We start from the raw sequence: 19,173 nt of genomic DNA on the forward strand, positions 1-19,173 counted from the left end.
CAATTATTTTAGTTATATTTTTCTAGCATTACTCTAGTTCTTTCATATTTTATATTTCAACTTTTTTTATTGTAAAAATATTGTTTTCAATTCGTAACGACAATAATCTTTTGTTCATATCATTTAAAGAATTTATTTTCTATGTTATATAATTACATTTGTTTGTCTTGCTCCAAAAAACTTTTAATGAAATATAATATTATTTTATTATTTATTGTGCAGTTTTAGGAGAGTCAAATTAAACCCGACCCAATTCGACAGAAAAATATCGAATTGGAGTTGAGGTTTTTGGGTTCGGGTCAGATCGAGTTGAACATGAAATTTAATCCAAAAAAATTAATCGGGTTGGGTAAGATTTGGGTCGACCAGAAATGACCTGATTTTTTTTAATTATTTATAAAATTAAGAAATATTGACTATATTTTTATATATTTTATATTTGAAATAAAATTATTATATATTGTATCATAGATTATCATCATGTAATATTTTGTAAAATTTTGAATTTTAAAAATAATTGTTTATTTTGTGTACTAAAAATATTTAAAAGTTTGCACAACTAAACTTTCAAATTTAAATTATATAAACACGAGATTTTGTTATTATATCTTTAAATCAAAATTTGTTGATTATTATGTTATTTAATTAATTTGTAAAAAAAAACAAAAAAAAAATCGGATTGTTTTGGATTGATCGGGTTAGCCGGCTCGAATTGTTATTTTTGGAGTTCTAGGCTTCAGGTTAAGGAATTTTTTTAGCAATACCTCGTGATCAACCCAACCCAAAACCATCCGACCCATCCGAATTGGTATTTATGATTTTACTTTGATATTTTTTCCTCGAACTTGTACTTGGTCAATCAAGTTGAGTTATTTGAGACAGTGAAATTCACTTTTTTTTTTAAAAAAAAAATGATATATATCATTTTACGCAAGCACTAAGAGATCACATATTTTGAAAAAAATTTAATATTCATTGTTTTGAAGGAACTCAACTTAATTGCAGCCAAATATGGAAAAAAAGTTTGTGAGAAAAATATTAAACTAAAATCATAAAAATTATAAAACTATTGAAAAAAATAACATATAATTAAGGTTTTCAACTAAAATTGTACAATAAATAATAAAAAGATAAAAAAAATTATTTTTTTATTAAAGTATTTTTTAATAAGTTAAACAATTGTATTATGTTTGAAAGAAACAATTTTTAGAAAAGATTTGAGATAATTTCTTAATTTAATAAGACGTAAAATTCTACGTACATATAGAGTTATCCTTTGAAAAATATACATACTTTGGATGAGTGTCAGCCGCATTAACAGGGGCGGAGCCACCCCAAAGGCTGGGGTGGGCTCCAGCCCAGGGTTGATTTTTTTTATTATTAGTTATAGTATATATTTAAGCTTGTCCAGGTTAAATTTCTTTATTAGTTCAATATTTGGACCAACTTATTTTTTAAAATATATTTGTGTGATTTGTTTGGTTTGATTTTTTTAAAAAAAAATTCAAAGAAAGAGAAAAACAACTCTTCTTCTTGTTATTTTAAAACTTCTTAATTTTATTGATGTGTGCAATTGTGGGTTTTTTGTAAATAATTGTGAAATGGACTTTTTGAAATGATTTAATTTCATTTAGTTTATATGATTTTCTATGGTATTTTTGCATTTTCTTAATTGGAAAATGATAATTATCTGTATTTCCAAGTGGTTTATTTGTAGGATTTATAAATTTTGTCGATTTCATTTAGAAAATGAAATTGAAATTTTTTTCACCTTAAAGTTCTTCGTTTCTTTGATCGTACATAAGTCAGGTGTTTTTCAGGGGTTCGTGTTTAAATTTTTTCACGATATACTATATTATTTGAACATCATATTTTTCATTTTGAGTATATTATAAGAATCTCAATTGAAGGAGAAGATTTAACATATTATATATATGAAACTTAATTTGTTTACAACCATTAAAAATTTTTTGGAGTCAAGTCACTTAAAACATCGATCACATCTTTAGTAATTTATATTTTTTTGTGTCACTATATAATATTTATAGTTACCGTTAAATATTTTGCAAGTGTTCTTTAATTATAAATTAGTATTTTATTATTTTTAATTTTTAATTTTTAAATATTAAATTTCTATTTTTTTTTATTTTTTTATCGAATCGTCTCACCCTACGCCCCTGCGCATGAACTGATTAAAGTCGATGGATTCAATTATAATATTCCAAGAATTTGGTTATTACCTTTCCGCAAAACTCGCCAGATATAACATCAAAGTCAACGGGATTCTACGATTTCTTTATGCCTAAAGATTCCAGATCCCACACCAGCTAAGTTAGATCCTACCTATACAGGCACTGCCTTGAGGTAGATCTAACAATGAATATTTACCAATAAATGTGGGATCCATTAGTTTTTAGTGAACCCCGCATGTATTGATAAATGAGGACCCTTAGATCTATCATGTGGATAATGTCTGTCCATCAGGCAGCAAGCCACTGTTTCTGAATGACTGTATTCAGACATGTTATACAAGAATCATGCATGCAATTTCCCCTTGAATCTTATGAAAATATTGCCTTTTCATTATTTCAATATTAAAACATGGCACAACTTCATACAAATTGCGTTTACTTAGTCTTCATTTTTAGCCTAGTGGATAGACGCTTTGGGTTTGCGGCAAAAAAGTAAACCGGCTAGGCACAAAATCGTTTCCAAGATCATACTGAGCATGTTGTGAACTACCATTCGAGCTGCATCTTAGCTGAGAGTGAGAAATATACCGGTAAAGAGTAGAGGTATGCACGACAATGATTCTACCGCAGATGATTTTAATGATTCTCAGAGTCGTCATTGTCGGGAAAAACCTCGTCATCCTTCATGTACTTCTCCTGTACGGCGGCAACTGTGAATCTCTATATGTTAAGGAACATTAATTAAACTCATACAAGGAATCATGTTTCAGAGAGGGGCTAAGTAAAAGAAGAAATTAATCATGCAGCCTCAAGGATTGGATGCTAGTCACTTGCAAGTAAAGAAAAAGACATCACGACGGCAATTATGAAATCACAATAGTTAAATAAAATCATAAAACATCTAAGTAGAAAAAGGATATCTATAATAATCCCAATCAACAGGACCAACTGCGATTTTACTAAACTCGACTGCACTCGCTTCAATGCCAGCAAATATATATCCGTTGCACTTGTCAATAAGTTTAACGAGATTTCCAACACTCTCTTTATCCTGAAAAATCACGGTTGAAAGAACAAGGACCATGGATCATAATATAGATTGATGGAGATGAACATACCTGAATGTCTAAAGTCGTGAAATTGACAAGACTGTAATCTTCTATCACTTCGCAGAGCTCCTTTGTTAGCTTGCTGGGCCAGAAATTTAAACAAAATTGAGTAGAAGCCAGCATAGATGGTTAAAATTCTAGACAAATTTGGAATCAGAAAATTGTCATCCACAGCTAAAATGCAACTGAGAAAGGGATTGCCTGATTAGTAAATGGGTGGTGAAATGATTATATATCAATTACACAAAACAAAGTGATGCAAAAAAAATCAAAGTACATCTAATATAAATTCTAACTAAAGCCTAGACTTGTTAGATATTATGCATTTTACAAGAAAATGGTATTCCGATCGAGAAATTTGGAAACTAGGACGGACAAAAAATTGAAATACACGTCTTTACAATTGTATTCAAGAACAAATAGAAATCAGTGCACCAAAAAAATATTTCGGTCATTAACATAAGAAAAATTCACATCAACCAAATTTACTGAACTCATGACTACTTGTGAGTTAACAAAGGCCAAATGACATGTTTTCAAAAATTCAGAAACAATCATATAGGTAGTAATCCACATCACACATGATTCAATACATCACTTTATGAAATCAATAATATATGAAAAGAACAGCGCGGACGAAAAGTGACCAAATATATTCTCAAGGTGATAAGTTGGTGCCAATGTGACTCCCATAAGACTAACAAAAAAATGCTTTAACATTCTTAATGAATTATAGGAAAAACAGAACGAAGAAAGAAGAGGGACAGAATTACTAATTCTAAAATAAATAAAAGAATCTAAACATGCATAAATGACATAGATATAAATATACTTGTACTTAGCATATCGAGGATCCTGATTGAGAGAGTGCTGCAAATAAGATAAATCTTGTACATCGGTATAAAAATCAAGGTTGAAATCTGGAAAACAATCCAACAACGAGGTTAGAAAATCATGGTTAGGATATGTACTAGAAGGGAAACAATTTTACATGTAACTGGTGTAGAAAGAAGATAACTCTAACCAAGCTTTCCATAGCTTTCAATAAGATCAATCTTAGACAATACATTGACATGCGGGAGTTCCAAATGTAGCATAGTAGACATTGACAAAAGCAATGCACTCACATACTTTCCAGGATCGCTGCAAAGATGGGCATCAACTAAGTGCACTGCCGTTAACTGCAGGCGGTAGAGATCATATCAAGTGTTTAATACAAGAATCAAATCAACTAGCCAGTCAAGTATTGGTATTGAAACAGTTTTATCTCATTGTGAAGGCCTAATTTGCATATTAGATTCAAAATTTAGATGAATTTAATGGATATGTGTGTAAGCAATAATTAACTAGGAAAATAAAACAAACCCTGAGATTTAAGTTCTTCACGAGTTTCATGATAACTCTCTTTGCATTTTCGTGAAGGAAAAAGAGTTCCACTTGGCCAGGGAAATCGAAGAGAAGATAGTGATCTGCGAAAATTGAGAAAGGAAACATATTTTGATGGAAGTACTTAGAAGAAACACATTCAAGAATCTCAAATTAAATGAATGTTGGATTCTGGAAATGCACGCAAAGTTTGTATTGATGATAACAAAAAACGTATTTGAAACTTGATGGTTCACCAAAAGGCTGGTTAAAGCATTACTGGATGTTTAGATGGAAACACTTTAAGAGAAAGTTCATGCATTGAGAAGCAAAACAGCAAAGAAAGGTCATTTGCCACAAAGTGAGCAAAACAGATAGGTGGCCTAGCTTTTGGAATGATAACACAGGTTACCATCTGGTAGAATAACTTCCTGGAATAGTAGCAGTAAAGCGGTTGATTTGGGTATTTTGATTTTAACATGTTATTATGATCCAAATGATGTACATGTAAAAAGAAATGTTTACAAAAGCAACTCGAAATGCTAAAAGTGATCTCTGAACCACTTGTCCTGATTCCGATTGTATGCCGGATAAAAATCAACAGAAACATGTATTTGAGTAGAAATGGAACAACAGGCTTATTTGCGGGCATCGTGCAGTAGATTAAACATATATCTCCTTCATCCAAATAGAATGAGTCAGTATGCATTTGAAAGACAAGGAGCAGAAGAGCTACAACTTTTTTTTTTTTTTTTTTGGATAAGAAAAGAGCTACAACTTTTTCACACAGCATTTAATGCATTTTGTCCAGATATGGAAAACCAGTACCAAAGATGCCATGAGAAGCTAAGGTTGTACTTGGATGGAACAATTTTACTTGATGGGAAAGATTTGATTTGGGGAGGGATTTGTGAGTGGATGGATTTGAAATGACACCCATCGTAGATGTATTGCATCACCATCACCATCACCATTACCATTACTATTGAAATTACATAATTTGGTAGTTGATATGGAGTGAATTCGAAATCCACTTCAATTTTGTTCATTTAAGTAAGCCAAGAAATTTGAAATCGATATATTTAAAATTCATCGATCCAAACGCGACCTAAGAGAAAGGGAGCCAACTTTTATGTTGACACTTTAAATTCACAAAATAGAAGTACCTAACGCATAAAAATGGAAGGGATTCAAGACAGATTTCCAGGACACAAGTGCAGACATGTCAAAAAGTTTATCCAACTGCAAATTTATAATGTCTAACAATGGCTAGTTTATCATGTCTAGGGACTAGTTTACCATTTAAACCTACAAATTCATGATCTGATGGCCTAAACAAGAAGGCTGAACAAACGAGCAAATATAAAAGATCAAATTAAAGAGTTTACCCAAAAAAACACTCCTTTGCACTATAAATAAAATCAAAAGTAAAGAAAAAGAAAGACTGAACTTATTGTATTAATCGAGTGAGGTCTTATCATCTAGAATTTAAACATGAAAGCCGTTGCACTGAGAGAATATTTCACGTAAAGCTCTACAACACTTAACTGAGTTAGAGTCAGAATGTTGGATGTAAAATTGCCCGAGTGATTGTCTAATCTTTTAACTAGTGAATAGTAATCATGCTAAATAAATCATGAAAATGTTAGCTGGTGTGTTGGACAAAGTAATTCCTAGATGATGTCAATTGTAAGTAGTCGATCTAGTAGATTCTTCCCAAACGAAAATTGAGAGTGGAAAGATTATTTATGTATAGAGTGTAAAACCTAGCATGATCACTACTTCACTAGTTAAAAGATTATTTACATATATAGTGTAAAACCTTTAAAGACTTGTATATTTATTTGCAATTTCTTTTATTGTAGACTTCATATTTAGTATTTATGATGCATATTGGAAGCATTTCATGTGTTTGATAAAATATTTCAACTTTCTGACTCAAATGAATAATTATCACATGAAGTAAAGTTTAACCTTTGTGTTTAAAGAATGAATTCATACAATTAATAGGCATATATAATTATATATATTTGCTTAGCTACTCAATTTATTTTAAACTATGCCAAGAAACAAAAAGTCTTTCATGGTATAAATAACCCCCTTTAAGATTATCTATCATGAACTATCAATATAATTATCAAGGAACTCTAAATCATTACTCAAGGTACATGCTTTCATGCGTTAAATTTTTCCTACCATCCACAAACAAGAGAACAAGAATATATCCTAGCTTCACCACAAGTTATGAAACATGATCAAGAATCCTTTATGGGTTGAGAAAACTAATGTTCTTTTGTTGTTAACAGTAGCAGCCTAAAAAAATTAAAAAAATAATACTTGATGATGCCTTTAATACTACTTCATCTTGTTTGATAGAGACCCAATGAAATGGTTGAGATTTAAAACAAGTTTGATTCACATTGCAAACGCTTGAATTGAATACACTAAATGAAAAACAAACCAGAGAATATAATAAGATTATATGGTATGGATTGGAATTCCTTATTTCCATGATAATAATCATTAAGAGGTGAGCCAAATAAATCAAAGAATCATTCAGAACTCTGCTGCAGACAGGAACTTCAAATATGGGTAAGTATGAATAAAAAAAGAAAAATAATACTATAGCAACCTCTGAGCAAGGGTTTTAGTTTGGATTCCAACCAATCAACGTTCTTCTCCAAATAGTCCATGCAATAAATAAGACCTATAAAACAGGGTAAACTGTTTTTCAGATTCAGGATCTTATGCATCAAAATGACTCAAAATACACATATTTACAATTCACATTAATAAACTACAGAAAGAAAAATCATTTTGCAATAAATATTCACTACACCAGAAAGGTAGGGGATTACTTTGCAGATGAGAAGTATGCAGTTTTCAAGTTTTTTGAAACACTTGTCAGAGGCATCTAAAAAAAACACAAAGTAGCATGTAGGTTTTAAGTCTGAGCCCTCTGGCAATACTATTATCAACCACCGGAATGCATGTAAATCAAGCACATTTGTTCTTTTAAACCATGAAAATTTGTTAGTCCGATAACGATTTGGCATCCGAAGTCATTTCTGAACTGCGGATTTTGTTGTCATTTACAGACTTCGAAACTTCGAAACGATCAAGGCTTGACATAATACAAATCACGTTCCAAAATGCTGAATATAAAAAAAAATCATGAATAGTTTACAAATAAAGCTTGGAACCAAAAATTTAACAGGAAAAACAAGTATAAGTCAATCTAAGGAGTTCCAATGTCGAAATCCATCAAACAAATCATCAAAAGAGGAACTTGAAGCTGATGTTTCACAACAAAAGTTTTACAGTGCACCTTGAAAGACACAACTTGAATCATATGAAGATATTGATAGTATAGATAATAAAACAAAAACAAAAACATTTCCAAACGATGAAGGTAAATTAAAGAATAATGCACTTACCTCCATTAGGACCAAGGGAATGCTCAGCCATGACATCGGACAGTTTAATTAACTCCTCGATGTTTATAGCACAATCATATCTATATTCGATAAGAATACAACTCATTGACAATCACAGCACATAGAAACACAGAGTAAGCGAGCAATCACAAGGTACTAAAATACCAAAGAAAAACCAATGAAATTGGATACGGCAAAGAATCATTCGCGGGATCCAAATTAATCACAGCAACCTTCCTGCAACCCATTAAAGAAAAGATTTAATTAATCACAACTACAGACATAAAAACCCAAATTATATTTTAAATTTGAACGATCCATTTTTGAGATTCTAAATGCGTTGGCAATTATGCTATCGTCCTTCAGAGAAACTTCAACCGTTACCTGCCGATGAGTGGTAGGAATTGGGACATGCCATTGCAATAAGTCGTCTTTCCGGAGCCCGGAGGCCCTATCACCACCTGGCCGAACACCATCTTTCTCTTTCGTTATCAATTATTTACTTACACAAATTATTTCGGGTAAAGATCGTATTTTGAAAGGGTTCAGAGTGGAATTGCTGCTAGGTTTATGGATATAACTGGAAAATTTCAGCTACACCAGAGTCCAGGAAGCTTAAACCCCTTTCGATTTGAATGGAATTCAGGGTTTATACTTTTTCAAAAATTAAATTACCCCAGGAAAAAACAAATTAAAAAAAAAAGGAAGAAAAGGATATTATAAAAAAGGGGCATTCCGAGAATCGAACTCGGGACCTCTCGCACCCAAAGCGAGAATCATACCACTAGACCAAATGCCCTCAATGTTTGTTGTTGATATTTTTTCAATATTAATATAATAACGTAACATTTTTTCTCCTGAACCCATATTTAAACTATTTCCAATTAGAATATTTAGGGCAAATTTGTAGATCTTTCTAGAGAAATTACTTATTCTAGCCTATGTTAATAACTTATTTTTAAAAATAGATTTTTTTATTAATATAATTATTCAATATAGCCTTTTATAAATTAATAATCCTAAAATATCCTTTGCCTTAATTATCATTTTTCGCCATCTCAATAAACTATTATAACTTAGTAAAACTAAAATTATATTTCAAAATAATTAATACTGCATACTAATTTCTTTATGCATTATTTCTTTTCTTAATAAGTATTTGATGATAATAATATGATATTATTATTCAAATAATAATAAATAAATTAATAACATTATTGATAATAGATGTAAAAATAGTTGTATTTATGCATAAAATTAAAAATATATTAATAGTTATATATTCCGTACAAGGCAAAATGATAAGAAATAAATTATTAATCATAAAACAATAAAAATAATTTTATTAATGAATCTATCGAATAATAGAAAATAGTAATTAATAAGCTAGTATATTATTTGTCAATATTGTTAATAATAAGAACTAAGAGTGTTTAACGTATTTATATTGGAGCGAGCTGAGTTAAATAATTTTTTGGTATGATAATAGACAATTACTATTATTATTAATTTGAAAAACTTATTGAAAAAAACAAAAAAAATGATTTCACCAAATTTAGTTGTTGAAATACGATAATTACACATTTTAAAAAATTAGAATGACATTTACTTTATTTTTTCTAAAAAATAAAAATCTTACTCACACACTAATTCATACTAAAATTTATAATTTTACTAAAGTCTTACTATTAATAATATAAATTAAATAAAGAACAAATAAAATAAATCCGCATGTAAATACAAATACAAGTAATTATAGATATTTATAGAAGGTTTTTTTAAAAATGGTCTAAAGGTTATAACTGGACTTCAACATAATTAAAGGCTAATTTTAAAAATTAACTCAACTTAAGGTCAAATTTCATTATAGGCATTTATATATAAAAGGCCTTTTTAAAAATTCTCTCTTATTTCTATTGAAATCTCAATCTAGTGGCTCCCAAAATTAGCTACTCTTCTTCTTCTTCTTCTTCTTCTTCTTCTTCTTCTTCTTCTTCTCTTTTTTTTTTTTTTCTCTCTTGATCATGCGTTATCACATAGAATAATATTACATGCTTCGAAAAGAAGATTCTATAATGATAGAATGCATAGGAAATTGCCTCAAAAATTAAAGCAAGCCTTTGATGATCCGAGGGTGTGGAAGACATAGAGGCAATGCTTATTTGTGGGGTAAGAATATAGAGGATATGTTAAATTGAAAGGTGATAAATATTATAAGTATAACTAAATCTTAACTTCATTTATTATAAGCTTGGAATCAAACACGAAATGATGCAGGAATTTTAAATCTCACCGTTCACATAAAATAGTGCCAGATAATAAATTTTAGTAGCCCACAGGGGCATAGGCGAGTTGGTAAGGCCTGAGGTGACGTGGGAAGAAATTCCTCAGCGTTGCGGGTTCGATCTTCGTGTGGAGCATATTCCGTGCTGAAATATTGTGGGGTATGCTCTGGGGATTGTGTCATATGCTCCCTCCTTCAGGTCCCTGTTGCTGCACATCCTTCGATTTACCCTTCGCATAAGCCAATGGGCCTCTGACTCATGTGAAATGGGGTCCCCTTCGGGGTCAACTCTTTTTATAAAAAATATAATAAATTTTAGTAGATTCATGAGAGACACATTTACATGCATAAAAAAATTACTTTTCTATCTTTAGAAACAATAGACACCCATTTATTTTAATAAAATAAAGTGGAACACTGGTGATAGAAATATGGAGTAGTTTATAATTTTACGGCACTTTTTTGTGCAAAGAAATCATAAGACAGATCACTTCTAGTGTCATTGTGATGAAAGACATATCTTGCAAGTGGCCACAGAATATCACACTCATTTCTTTGAATTTAAAAACCATATGTTGCTTAATATATGGTCCTCCACCTCTTCAATATTGTGACAGCAATTTAAGATGTGGGGAAAATCTCATTATTTTAAGAAGTATATCTACATGACACAATAACCGAAAACATAGCATTTATGTTCTTGTAAAGAAAATTGGGATAATTCCATCTATTATTTTGTGAAATCTTGATATTGTTGAAAAACTCTCTCATGATTTTTTTTAACTCTCCGTATTTTCAAATCTTGAAATCATGTACCTCTGTAAACACGTACGGACAAAGACTTACATCGATGCATATTAATCATTAGATTTAGAGTTGAGTTTGTAGAACTACCTAGCTACTATATAAATTTGAGCAAGATAAGATGAAAAACCAATGCAGCTGGATGCAAGCTACTCGATAACTAAAGCAAAATTAAGTCGAATGCATTTGAATTTAATTAGGTGCATCATATATATAATAAAAATGGATGTTCATGTGATGTAAAAATAATCCTAATGTGGGCCAGTTCCATAATATTCAACAATGGCCTTTGGTGATAGATCTTGCATGATAAATAAAGGCAAAATCGACAACCAATGTGGGCTCCTACAAAGCATGTGGTTTCAATGAAATTGTAAGGAACAATTATTAGTACTATGAAATAAAATATACATAATAATCATTAAAAAAGAAGAAAAAAAAGACTTGCAGAAACCAACCAAACAACTATTATTGCTAATTGTTGCTCATGTATGTATGTGTACAAAGATTGCAATTCTGACACTTGTAAAACACGGATTTTAAAAAGATAATTTATTGTTCATCTGACATCAAGGTTTTTTGTTTGAGTCGATATTTTTGGTTTGAAAAGTTTCGACGTTCTAAAAAATTCTAGAAGATGCTTTTTAATTTTTCCAACAATGAACAATGTTTAAATATGTTGGGACTTTTTAGAATGATGTTTATTATGCAATATATGATATCATGGTGAAAATTTTAAGGTGAAAGATAAATTTAGATTTATTTATGAAAACGAAAACTTCGATGCTAGCATAAGGGTAATGTCTGTAAACTAATCTCAACAATCTTTTTTTTCGTAGCTCATATGCAAACACAAACATCTCAACTACGAAAAAAAAAATTGGTCGTTAGAATATCTCAAAGGCAGCATCCAGCTACTCGACGTGACGTAAGGAATAGATTTTTTTTTTTTTACTACACAAATGAAAGGGGAAAAGAAAAGTAGGAAAAAGAATATAGTAAAGGTGGTTGGAGATTGAAAATAAGACAAATTGATTGCTTAATGGTCTCCACATATTTCTTTGTCCCCTTCCCTCCTCTTATCTTCAGACTTCACCAGCAGAACACACACAGTGAACCCAGAAAACACATATTGCTGCGGCCATGGCATTTGCAGGAACTACCCAGAAATGCATGGCATGTGACAAGACTGTGTATCTTGTGGACAAGTTAACCGCAGATAATAGAATCTATCACAAAGCCTGTTTTAGATGCCACCACTGCAACGGGACTCTCAAGGTAATTTCTGTTTTAGATTCTTGAATATGTTCTCTTTGATATGCAAATCTTGGATCCATAGATGAGTTTGGGCTTCTAGATCTCTATGAATAGGTTGTTCTTGATCAGGGATGGAACTTAAAGTGAAAAGATTTGATTGGAAGAAATCACAAGTTTAGACAAAGGCCGATTCTTATTGTAATGTTTGAGCATGATGTTTAGCTAATAATAATTTGTTGGGATCAAGGAACTTAGTTTTTTGCTGATCTGAAAGTAGTGGTGCTAAAGTTGCTTCAATGGATCTACTGCAGATCAAGTTCAGAGCACCTAGTTGTCGAATTAACGGAGTAAAGATTCGGGTATATTGCTAACAATCTTGTGGTGAAATGTAAAATTGCAGCTGGCGAACTACAATTCTTTCGAGGGAGTTCTGTACTGTAGGCCACACTTTGATCAGCTCTTCAAGAGAACTGGCAGCCTAGACAAAAGCTTTGAAGGTAAATCACAAACTTATACATATAGTCAGTTTCAATTTTTTGATTTGCATTGGAAGAACACTTTATTATATTTTTGTGCTTGTGTTAATCAGGAACGCCTAAGATTGCGAAACCGGAGAAGCCTGGCGACGTTGAGGTAATTTAGAAGGCTTATAATTGATGTGCTTAGGATAGTTTTCAGGTTAGGCGGACACTATAGACATAAACAATTGGAACCTGCTGTCTTGTGTGAATTCTTGGATTGCTTTCATTACAGCAATAAACAAGAGGCAAGATTACATTTTCGATTTCTGCTGGTTGTGAGTTGGAGCAATTGCGAGATGGGGGGTTGCTGAGTCAAGCGTATTTGGATTGCACCAAAACAATCACTTAGGTTGGGCTTTTATTGATTGATTAGATTTGGAGGGAGGGATTTGAGGGATAGATTTCATATGACATCCATTTTAGGTGTATTTGAAATCCTCCACGATTACTATTGAAATTGCATAACTTGATAATGTAGTGGATTTGAAATTCAATTCAATTTTGTCCATCCAAGAAAGTCAAGAAATTTGAAATCAATGAAATATATCATCACAAATGGATCAATTGAAGCACAATCCTGTAGATTTTGCTCTAACAAGTACTTGACACACACTTTGTTCCGCAAGAAGATTTTTAATAGCTCCTCGTGGGATATTGTTAGATGCTTGGCATTCTCAACTTAAATAATGTGGTAAGAATCTTCATATTTGTTGCAGAAACCAAATGCAAATAAGGTCTCAAGTATGTTTGCTGGAACAAGAGACAAATGCCTGGCCTGCCAGAAAACCGCCTACCCGACTGAGAAGGTAAAATCCATGTCGTTTAGACATATGTATCTAAAAGTGTTGGGAAGTTATAATGTGTTGATTCCTTATAAACAATATATTGAGATCATAGCATAAATTTGTGCAGGTGACTGTGAATGGAATAGCTTACCACAAGAGCTGTTTCAAGTGCAGCCATGGAGGATGCGTCATTAGTCCATCCAATTACATAGCACACGAGGGGCGCCTTTACTGCAAACACCACCATACTCAACTTATCAAGGAGAAAGGCAACTTGAGCCAGCTTGAAGGTGACCATGAGTAGCTTCCTGACAACGATCCGATCTTAAAGTATCCCGTTTATTGTCAGTGTGTCCTTTCTTCGTCAGTATTGATTAATGATTATAACTTCCTCGACCCAATTCGGTTTTATGCAATCAAGAATGAGTCATAAGCTTGATAATACAGTGGGATTCTCATAGTTTACGAATTTTATGTGTGTGAAGCTTCTTGAAATGATGATCTTGGCCCATTGCATGAGTTTATGGAATGTTCAAAATGTTGTTTTGGTTTACGTGTGATTTTAAGATCAAGACTGATTCTTCATTTGTATGTTTGGTAAATGACAACCGCATACTTTTCATGCATTATTTCATATCATAACCAAATAATATTTTGACTGCCGACGTATCTACCTTGCACTGAAATAATATTGCAGACATTCATATTGAAGAGTGCTGGAAAAGGAGCAAATAATCCCTCGAGACGTAAAAAAATGAAATATAAAGGAAATTTTGAAACAAAGACATGGTTTGACTCATGAATGGAATGATGGATGATACATAATATAAGAATGATAAATCAATATAGTTAGTTAAGATTATAGTGCATATCATTAATTCTTTATAAAACTTGAGTCAAACATCGACAAAACAGTGATGATTAATCAATCAATATATTATTTGCGAATGATTTTTAAAAATATACTTCTGAAAACTCAAATTATCTTTGAAAAAAACGTCAAAAGAGATGACCATTCTATAGGGAATGAAAGACAAACAAGTTTGATACAGGATTGTGAGCCCCATAAAAGAATCATTGTACTATTTTGTGAATCTGTTATTGATAAGTGTTACATTGAAACACAACGAAACACTAGACTAGTAAACAGAATAGTATGAATACACAAGAAATCCTAAGGTAAGGTTATATTTTAGTATGTATTTGATTAAGCTTATAATCTCTACAAAATAACTTTTAAAATTTGTTTGGTAAAATTATTTTTCAAACAACTTATAAGATGTCAAAAAATCAATTATTTGACAACTTATAAGCATTTAAAAAAAATAAGGGATATTTTCATAAATTCTATCTTTTTTTTTTTTGAAGAGATGAATTTCACCCATTAAATATTAAATATTAAATATTATTTTAAAGTTTTTTTTCAAATAATATAAATTTTTTTAAATTAAAATATAAAATAATTTTTTTTAAAATATAGATTTATTCTAAAATTATTTTTTAAAATATGTATAACTTGTAACACTAGCTTCATAACATTATACCCTTTGACAGTAAAAGGATATTATAGTACCAAATCAACATATTTAAATTGTTTGTAAAAAAACATTTAAATTGTTTAAAATAAATTTATCTAAACGCTTTAACAATTTATTTTTAAAATAAGTCCTGAAAGTTTATCAACTCCTAAAACTATTTTTAAGATCCAAAAGCTTATAAATTATTTTTAATAAGTTTAGTCAAACATCGTGTTACCCCAACAAGGGGATGGATGAATTAAATATCAACAATTTGAAGTATCTTTTGTATCAAGAAGTCGGCCATTCTTTGCAACATGTTTCAGGTCTATAATGAAACCGTCTCTTAGAAACCCAAAGCCGAATGTCCCATTTTCGTATTGCCAAATTCTTCCCTCAACCTGCTGAGAATTTATTGAATTCACAGCTAAATCTGGAATAACCAAGTCATAACTCGAGTTGATATAAAGCATGCGCGAGACAGCTTCATCATCTGAAGATCGCGAAGGGTCATAACTTTGATCTGCCTCAACAACTGGACAAAGATGCAAGCGGGAGTTATATATGTGATCTTCTTCTGGGGAAAATGGAGACTCGATAAAAGTAGTACTCGAAGTCCAAAATACTGGGGCATGATATGTAAGACGTCTTGACGACTCCCCAACCTTACGGCAAGCAATACCCCCCATGTCATCATAGGTAACCAGATAAAACTCTAAGCTCGAGTCCTCACATATGCCCTACAACACCGAAACACAAAAGAGCATGACCGCCACCATCTTAAAATGTAGAAAATAAGATTTATGCATATGCACTTTTGAGTTATGGCAAAGATCAACTATAGGTAAATACGGATATCTAAGCAAGTTAGGTCTCTAGCAACAAAGAGAAAAGCACAAAGTCGATGGTAAGTCATCATCGAGTTGACTATGAGTTAACCGACTCAAAAGTGAGGTTAAAAAACTAGTTCAGTGATGACTTAGGTCTGGGATTGAGTTTGACTCACGCGATGCGTTTGCAGAAGTATTTGAAAAGCTTGAACGACTAAAGTAAACGAAAAACCAAGATTATAATCAAATGCAACAAAGAAGTAACATTTTCATTTGATTTAAGAAAAAATAAAATATAATCAAATCGAAAAAAATTGAAAAATACGGTACAGAACTGCATCAAAGTTAATAATTGAATGAAAAAAATAAAGGATTCGTGATTCTGACGTGAGATGAGAACTCTGTCAATACTCGAGCAAAAGAAAATGTAGCACACAAACCATGGTCACGAGTACACATCCAGGAATGCATTTCCACATGTGAGACAATATAGAGCAACTTAGGTTTACATGGAAACAACAATAGTTTGGAAAAGATTTTGCTCAGGCATTAGCCACACATCACCAAAGTTATTAGAAGCATGAGCTGCACTAAGGCATATAGAGCGCAGATCGTTGCACAAAGTAAATCACACATTTTATGGCAGTGAAGTGCCAAAAAGAACCACATTGGAACTAGAGTATCTGAAGAAAATTTATAGCATATGACTTTTTAGGAATTAAAAGACGATAATATCCTTATAATTCAAGGCATGCTTAAGGTCGTCTTGAGCCTTTAAAGCACACCAAGGCACGACTTCATTGTCATGACTAGTCATTAAAGGGGACACAACAGGGCCGAAAAGGATTTCAATGGGAATAATGGGAATGACAACACAAGGATTACATCGATTGAAATTCATTAACTGCAAGGATCTTAATATCAATCGATCAAGCATTAACATTTTGGGATGAACTGATAAACAACTAACTACACACAGATCACACAAACCATTAGTGTCAGAAAAAGAATCGCATATAATCTCAAATATATTGGTTCTGCCCTTGTTTTAGAGTAAATGAACAAATTCAATATCTATCACAAGCAAGTGCAACATACCAAAAAAAAGCCTCTCAAGCTACCAAATCGTGTAAGATTTCAATAGCAGATAATCCAACATGCCGCTAAATTATCATTCTAGAATCTAACCCAAGACACAAGAATGTATCGATCCCACAACTTAGTAAGTTCGTGACAATTAACGTGGTCATTTTGGATCAACAAAATGGATCACACCATAGATACAACATATCAGCTACAAAGATCAAGCCTTTGTGAAAGAGTTAATACCTTCCATAGTCCTTGCAATGGTTGGGATGGCTTAGGTGAAAAATTAACAATTTTCACAAAATGCTCTTGCTCCCATTTCTTCATCCTTCCCTGCTTCTCCTTCTCCCTCCTCCTCTGCCTTCTCGACGCCCCATTTCCACCGGGACTCGTCCTGTTAGCAAAATATTGATAAATTTCATGCACCAATCTATCCGGTGGAGATCCGAATATATTATCACACACCTCCCCTTTCACATTTTCCGAGCTGGAAAACCCCCACAACATTGGATTCTCCTCCACAACCAAATGGCATTTGTCCGTAAAACTTACACTCACCTGAATCAATTCATTCTCTAAAAACCACAACTCTTCAGAATCCACCATATCCCCCTGGGTCAGAGGAAATTTCCCATCGAAATCAAGATAACTCAAGGGCTCCCCATTAGATGTAACACTCATCCATAAAAGGGGTTTCTTGATTACTCCATATCCCTGATTTTTAGAAGGCACAATCCTCGAACCGGTGAGATAAAACGGGCCCCATTCAAAGAACACAAGCGGTGGAGATGATGTGGTGGCATCCCCGCAGCGGCGCCAGAACCCGATGAGATTCTCATACTCGTCGAGAAATCTGTAGAGACGCTTGTAAGAGATTTTCCCACTCCCCCATTTCTTGATTTGGGTTTGGGATCCCCATCGGCGGTCGCACATCGAGAACCAAAGGCGCTGATCGCCGCGGCACAGGGTAACAAACCGTTTGGACGTGGCGGCGAACGCCGCCAGCTCAGACGGGCGGAGGAATGAGAGGATACAGAACTGCACATCCTCCGGGAAATCGCTGAATGATGATGGAGGAACTGCTTCCATTTCTAAATTCTCCAATTTCACTTTTTCTTGGGGGATAGCTATTGGTTTTAGCCTTGGGTAACTGAAGAAGGAAAATTTACTTGTGCGAAATCTGCACGCTCCACCGCAGCTTGGACTTTATCCCCAAAACCCAAATTGGCATATTCCACCTTCAAATCATCGAATCTCTATGACTTGGCCAGCACACATTTGTGCCATCGCAGGTCTACAAAACTAGATTTCCAATGCAAATTTGTGATTAAAATATTACGTAACGTGAGGAAGAAAGTGGATCCGAAGCATCACACCAACTATGGGATAACAGCTCCTTCTGTTATTTATTTTTTTTTTTTCTTTTACGATCTCACGAATTTATGTATTTATATATTAAAATTATATTATATGATAAAAACGAATAATTTTTTTTTCAAACGATTGATAAGTGAATTATCTAATATGAGTTTTTTTATTGATAGTAGCCATTTTAGTCCTCGTAGTTTAAAGATTTTTCTGATAAATTGTTTTGCAGAATTTATAAACTTTTAAAATTTATTTGATAAATTTTTTTTCTAAACGACTTATAAGTTATCAAATATGTCGTTTTTTAAAAAATAGAGGTGATTTTACTTTTTAACAAGATATTTTTTTAATATTTTATTCTTCAAAATATCATTTAATATTTTCATAAATTCCAATAATATCCACTACTCATTAAACATTAAATATTATTTGCCAAAATCCAAATAACATAATTTTCTATAAATTAAAATATAATTTTTTTTATTTTTTTTACATAAATTTGTTCTAAAACTATTTTCGCATATGTCTAATTGTTACATTTTATTCATAGCATCTAAGGGTGGGCGCGGGTCGGGTACCCGACATGTTGGGTAGTCAAAATTACTACCCGAACCCAAT

General features: G+C 32.2%; 3 protein-coding genes and 1 non-coding gene across 4 annotated transcripts; 1 reads left to right on the plus strand and 3 right to left on the minus strand.

Moving 5' to 3' along the window:
• Nucleotides 1-2,508: 2,508 nt before the first annotated feature.
• Nucleotides 2,509-8,750, minus strand: LOC140890086 (GPN-loop GTPase QQT1). Its single transcript, XM_073297844.1, has 10 exons — nt 8,488-8,750; nt 8,296-8,340; nt 8,104-8,183; nt 7,299-7,373; nt 4,667-4,770; nt 4,326-4,482; nt 4,134-4,221; nt 3,311-3,383; nt 3,112-3,243; nt 2,509-2,903 (listed from the first exon to the last, which is right to left on the minus strand). Exons 1-10 carry the CDS (start codon nt 8,577-8,579, stop codon nt 2,829-2,831), a joined length of 921 nt encoding a protein of 306 aa, XP_073153945.1. The 5' UTR covers nt 8,580-8,750; the 3' UTR covers nt 2,509-2,828.
• An 80-nt stretch (nt 8,751-8,830) lies between these two features.
• TRNAP-UGG (transfer RNA proline (anticodon UGG)) lies at nt 8,831-8,902 on the minus strand. The gene has a single exon. It is a non-coding gene; the product is annotated as a tRNA-Pro (tRNA).
• A 3,311-nt stretch (nt 8,903-12,213) lies between these two features.
• LOC140874957 (LIM domain-containing protein WLIM1-like) lies at nt 12,214-14,380 on the plus strand. Its single transcript, XM_073278463.1, has 5 exons — nt 12,214-12,469; nt 12,849-12,945; nt 13,038-13,081; nt 13,686-13,775; nt 13,882-14,380. The coding sequence occupies exons 1-5, from the start codon at nt 12,335-12,337 to the stop codon at nt 14,056-14,058; spliced, it is 543 nt and encodes a 180-aa protein (XP_073134564.1). The 5' UTR covers nt 12,214-12,334; the 3' UTR covers nt 14,059-14,380.
• A 1,021-nt stretch (nt 14,381-15,401) lies between these two features.
• Nucleotides 15,402-18,550, minus strand: LOC140874949 (F-box protein At3g12350-like). Its single transcript, XM_073278456.1, has 2 exons — nt 17,431-18,550; nt 15,402-16,011 (listed from the first exon to the last, which is right to left on the minus strand). The coding sequence occupies exons 1-2, from the start codon at nt 18,274-18,276 to the stop codon at nt 15,538-15,540; spliced, it is 1,320 nt and encodes a 439-aa protein (XP_073134557.1). The 5' UTR covers nt 18,277-18,550; the 3' UTR covers nt 15,402-15,537.
• Nucleotides 18,551-19,173: the final 623 nt, after the last annotated feature.

This window comes from Henckelia pumila, chromosome 1 (genome assembly GCF_033568475.1).
Source record: "Henckelia pumila isolate YLH828 chromosome 1, ASM3356847v2, whole genome shotgun sequence".
Lineage (NCBI taxonomy): Eukaryota > Viridiplantae > Streptophyta > Magnoliopsida > Lamiales > Gesneriaceae > Henckelia > Henckelia pumila.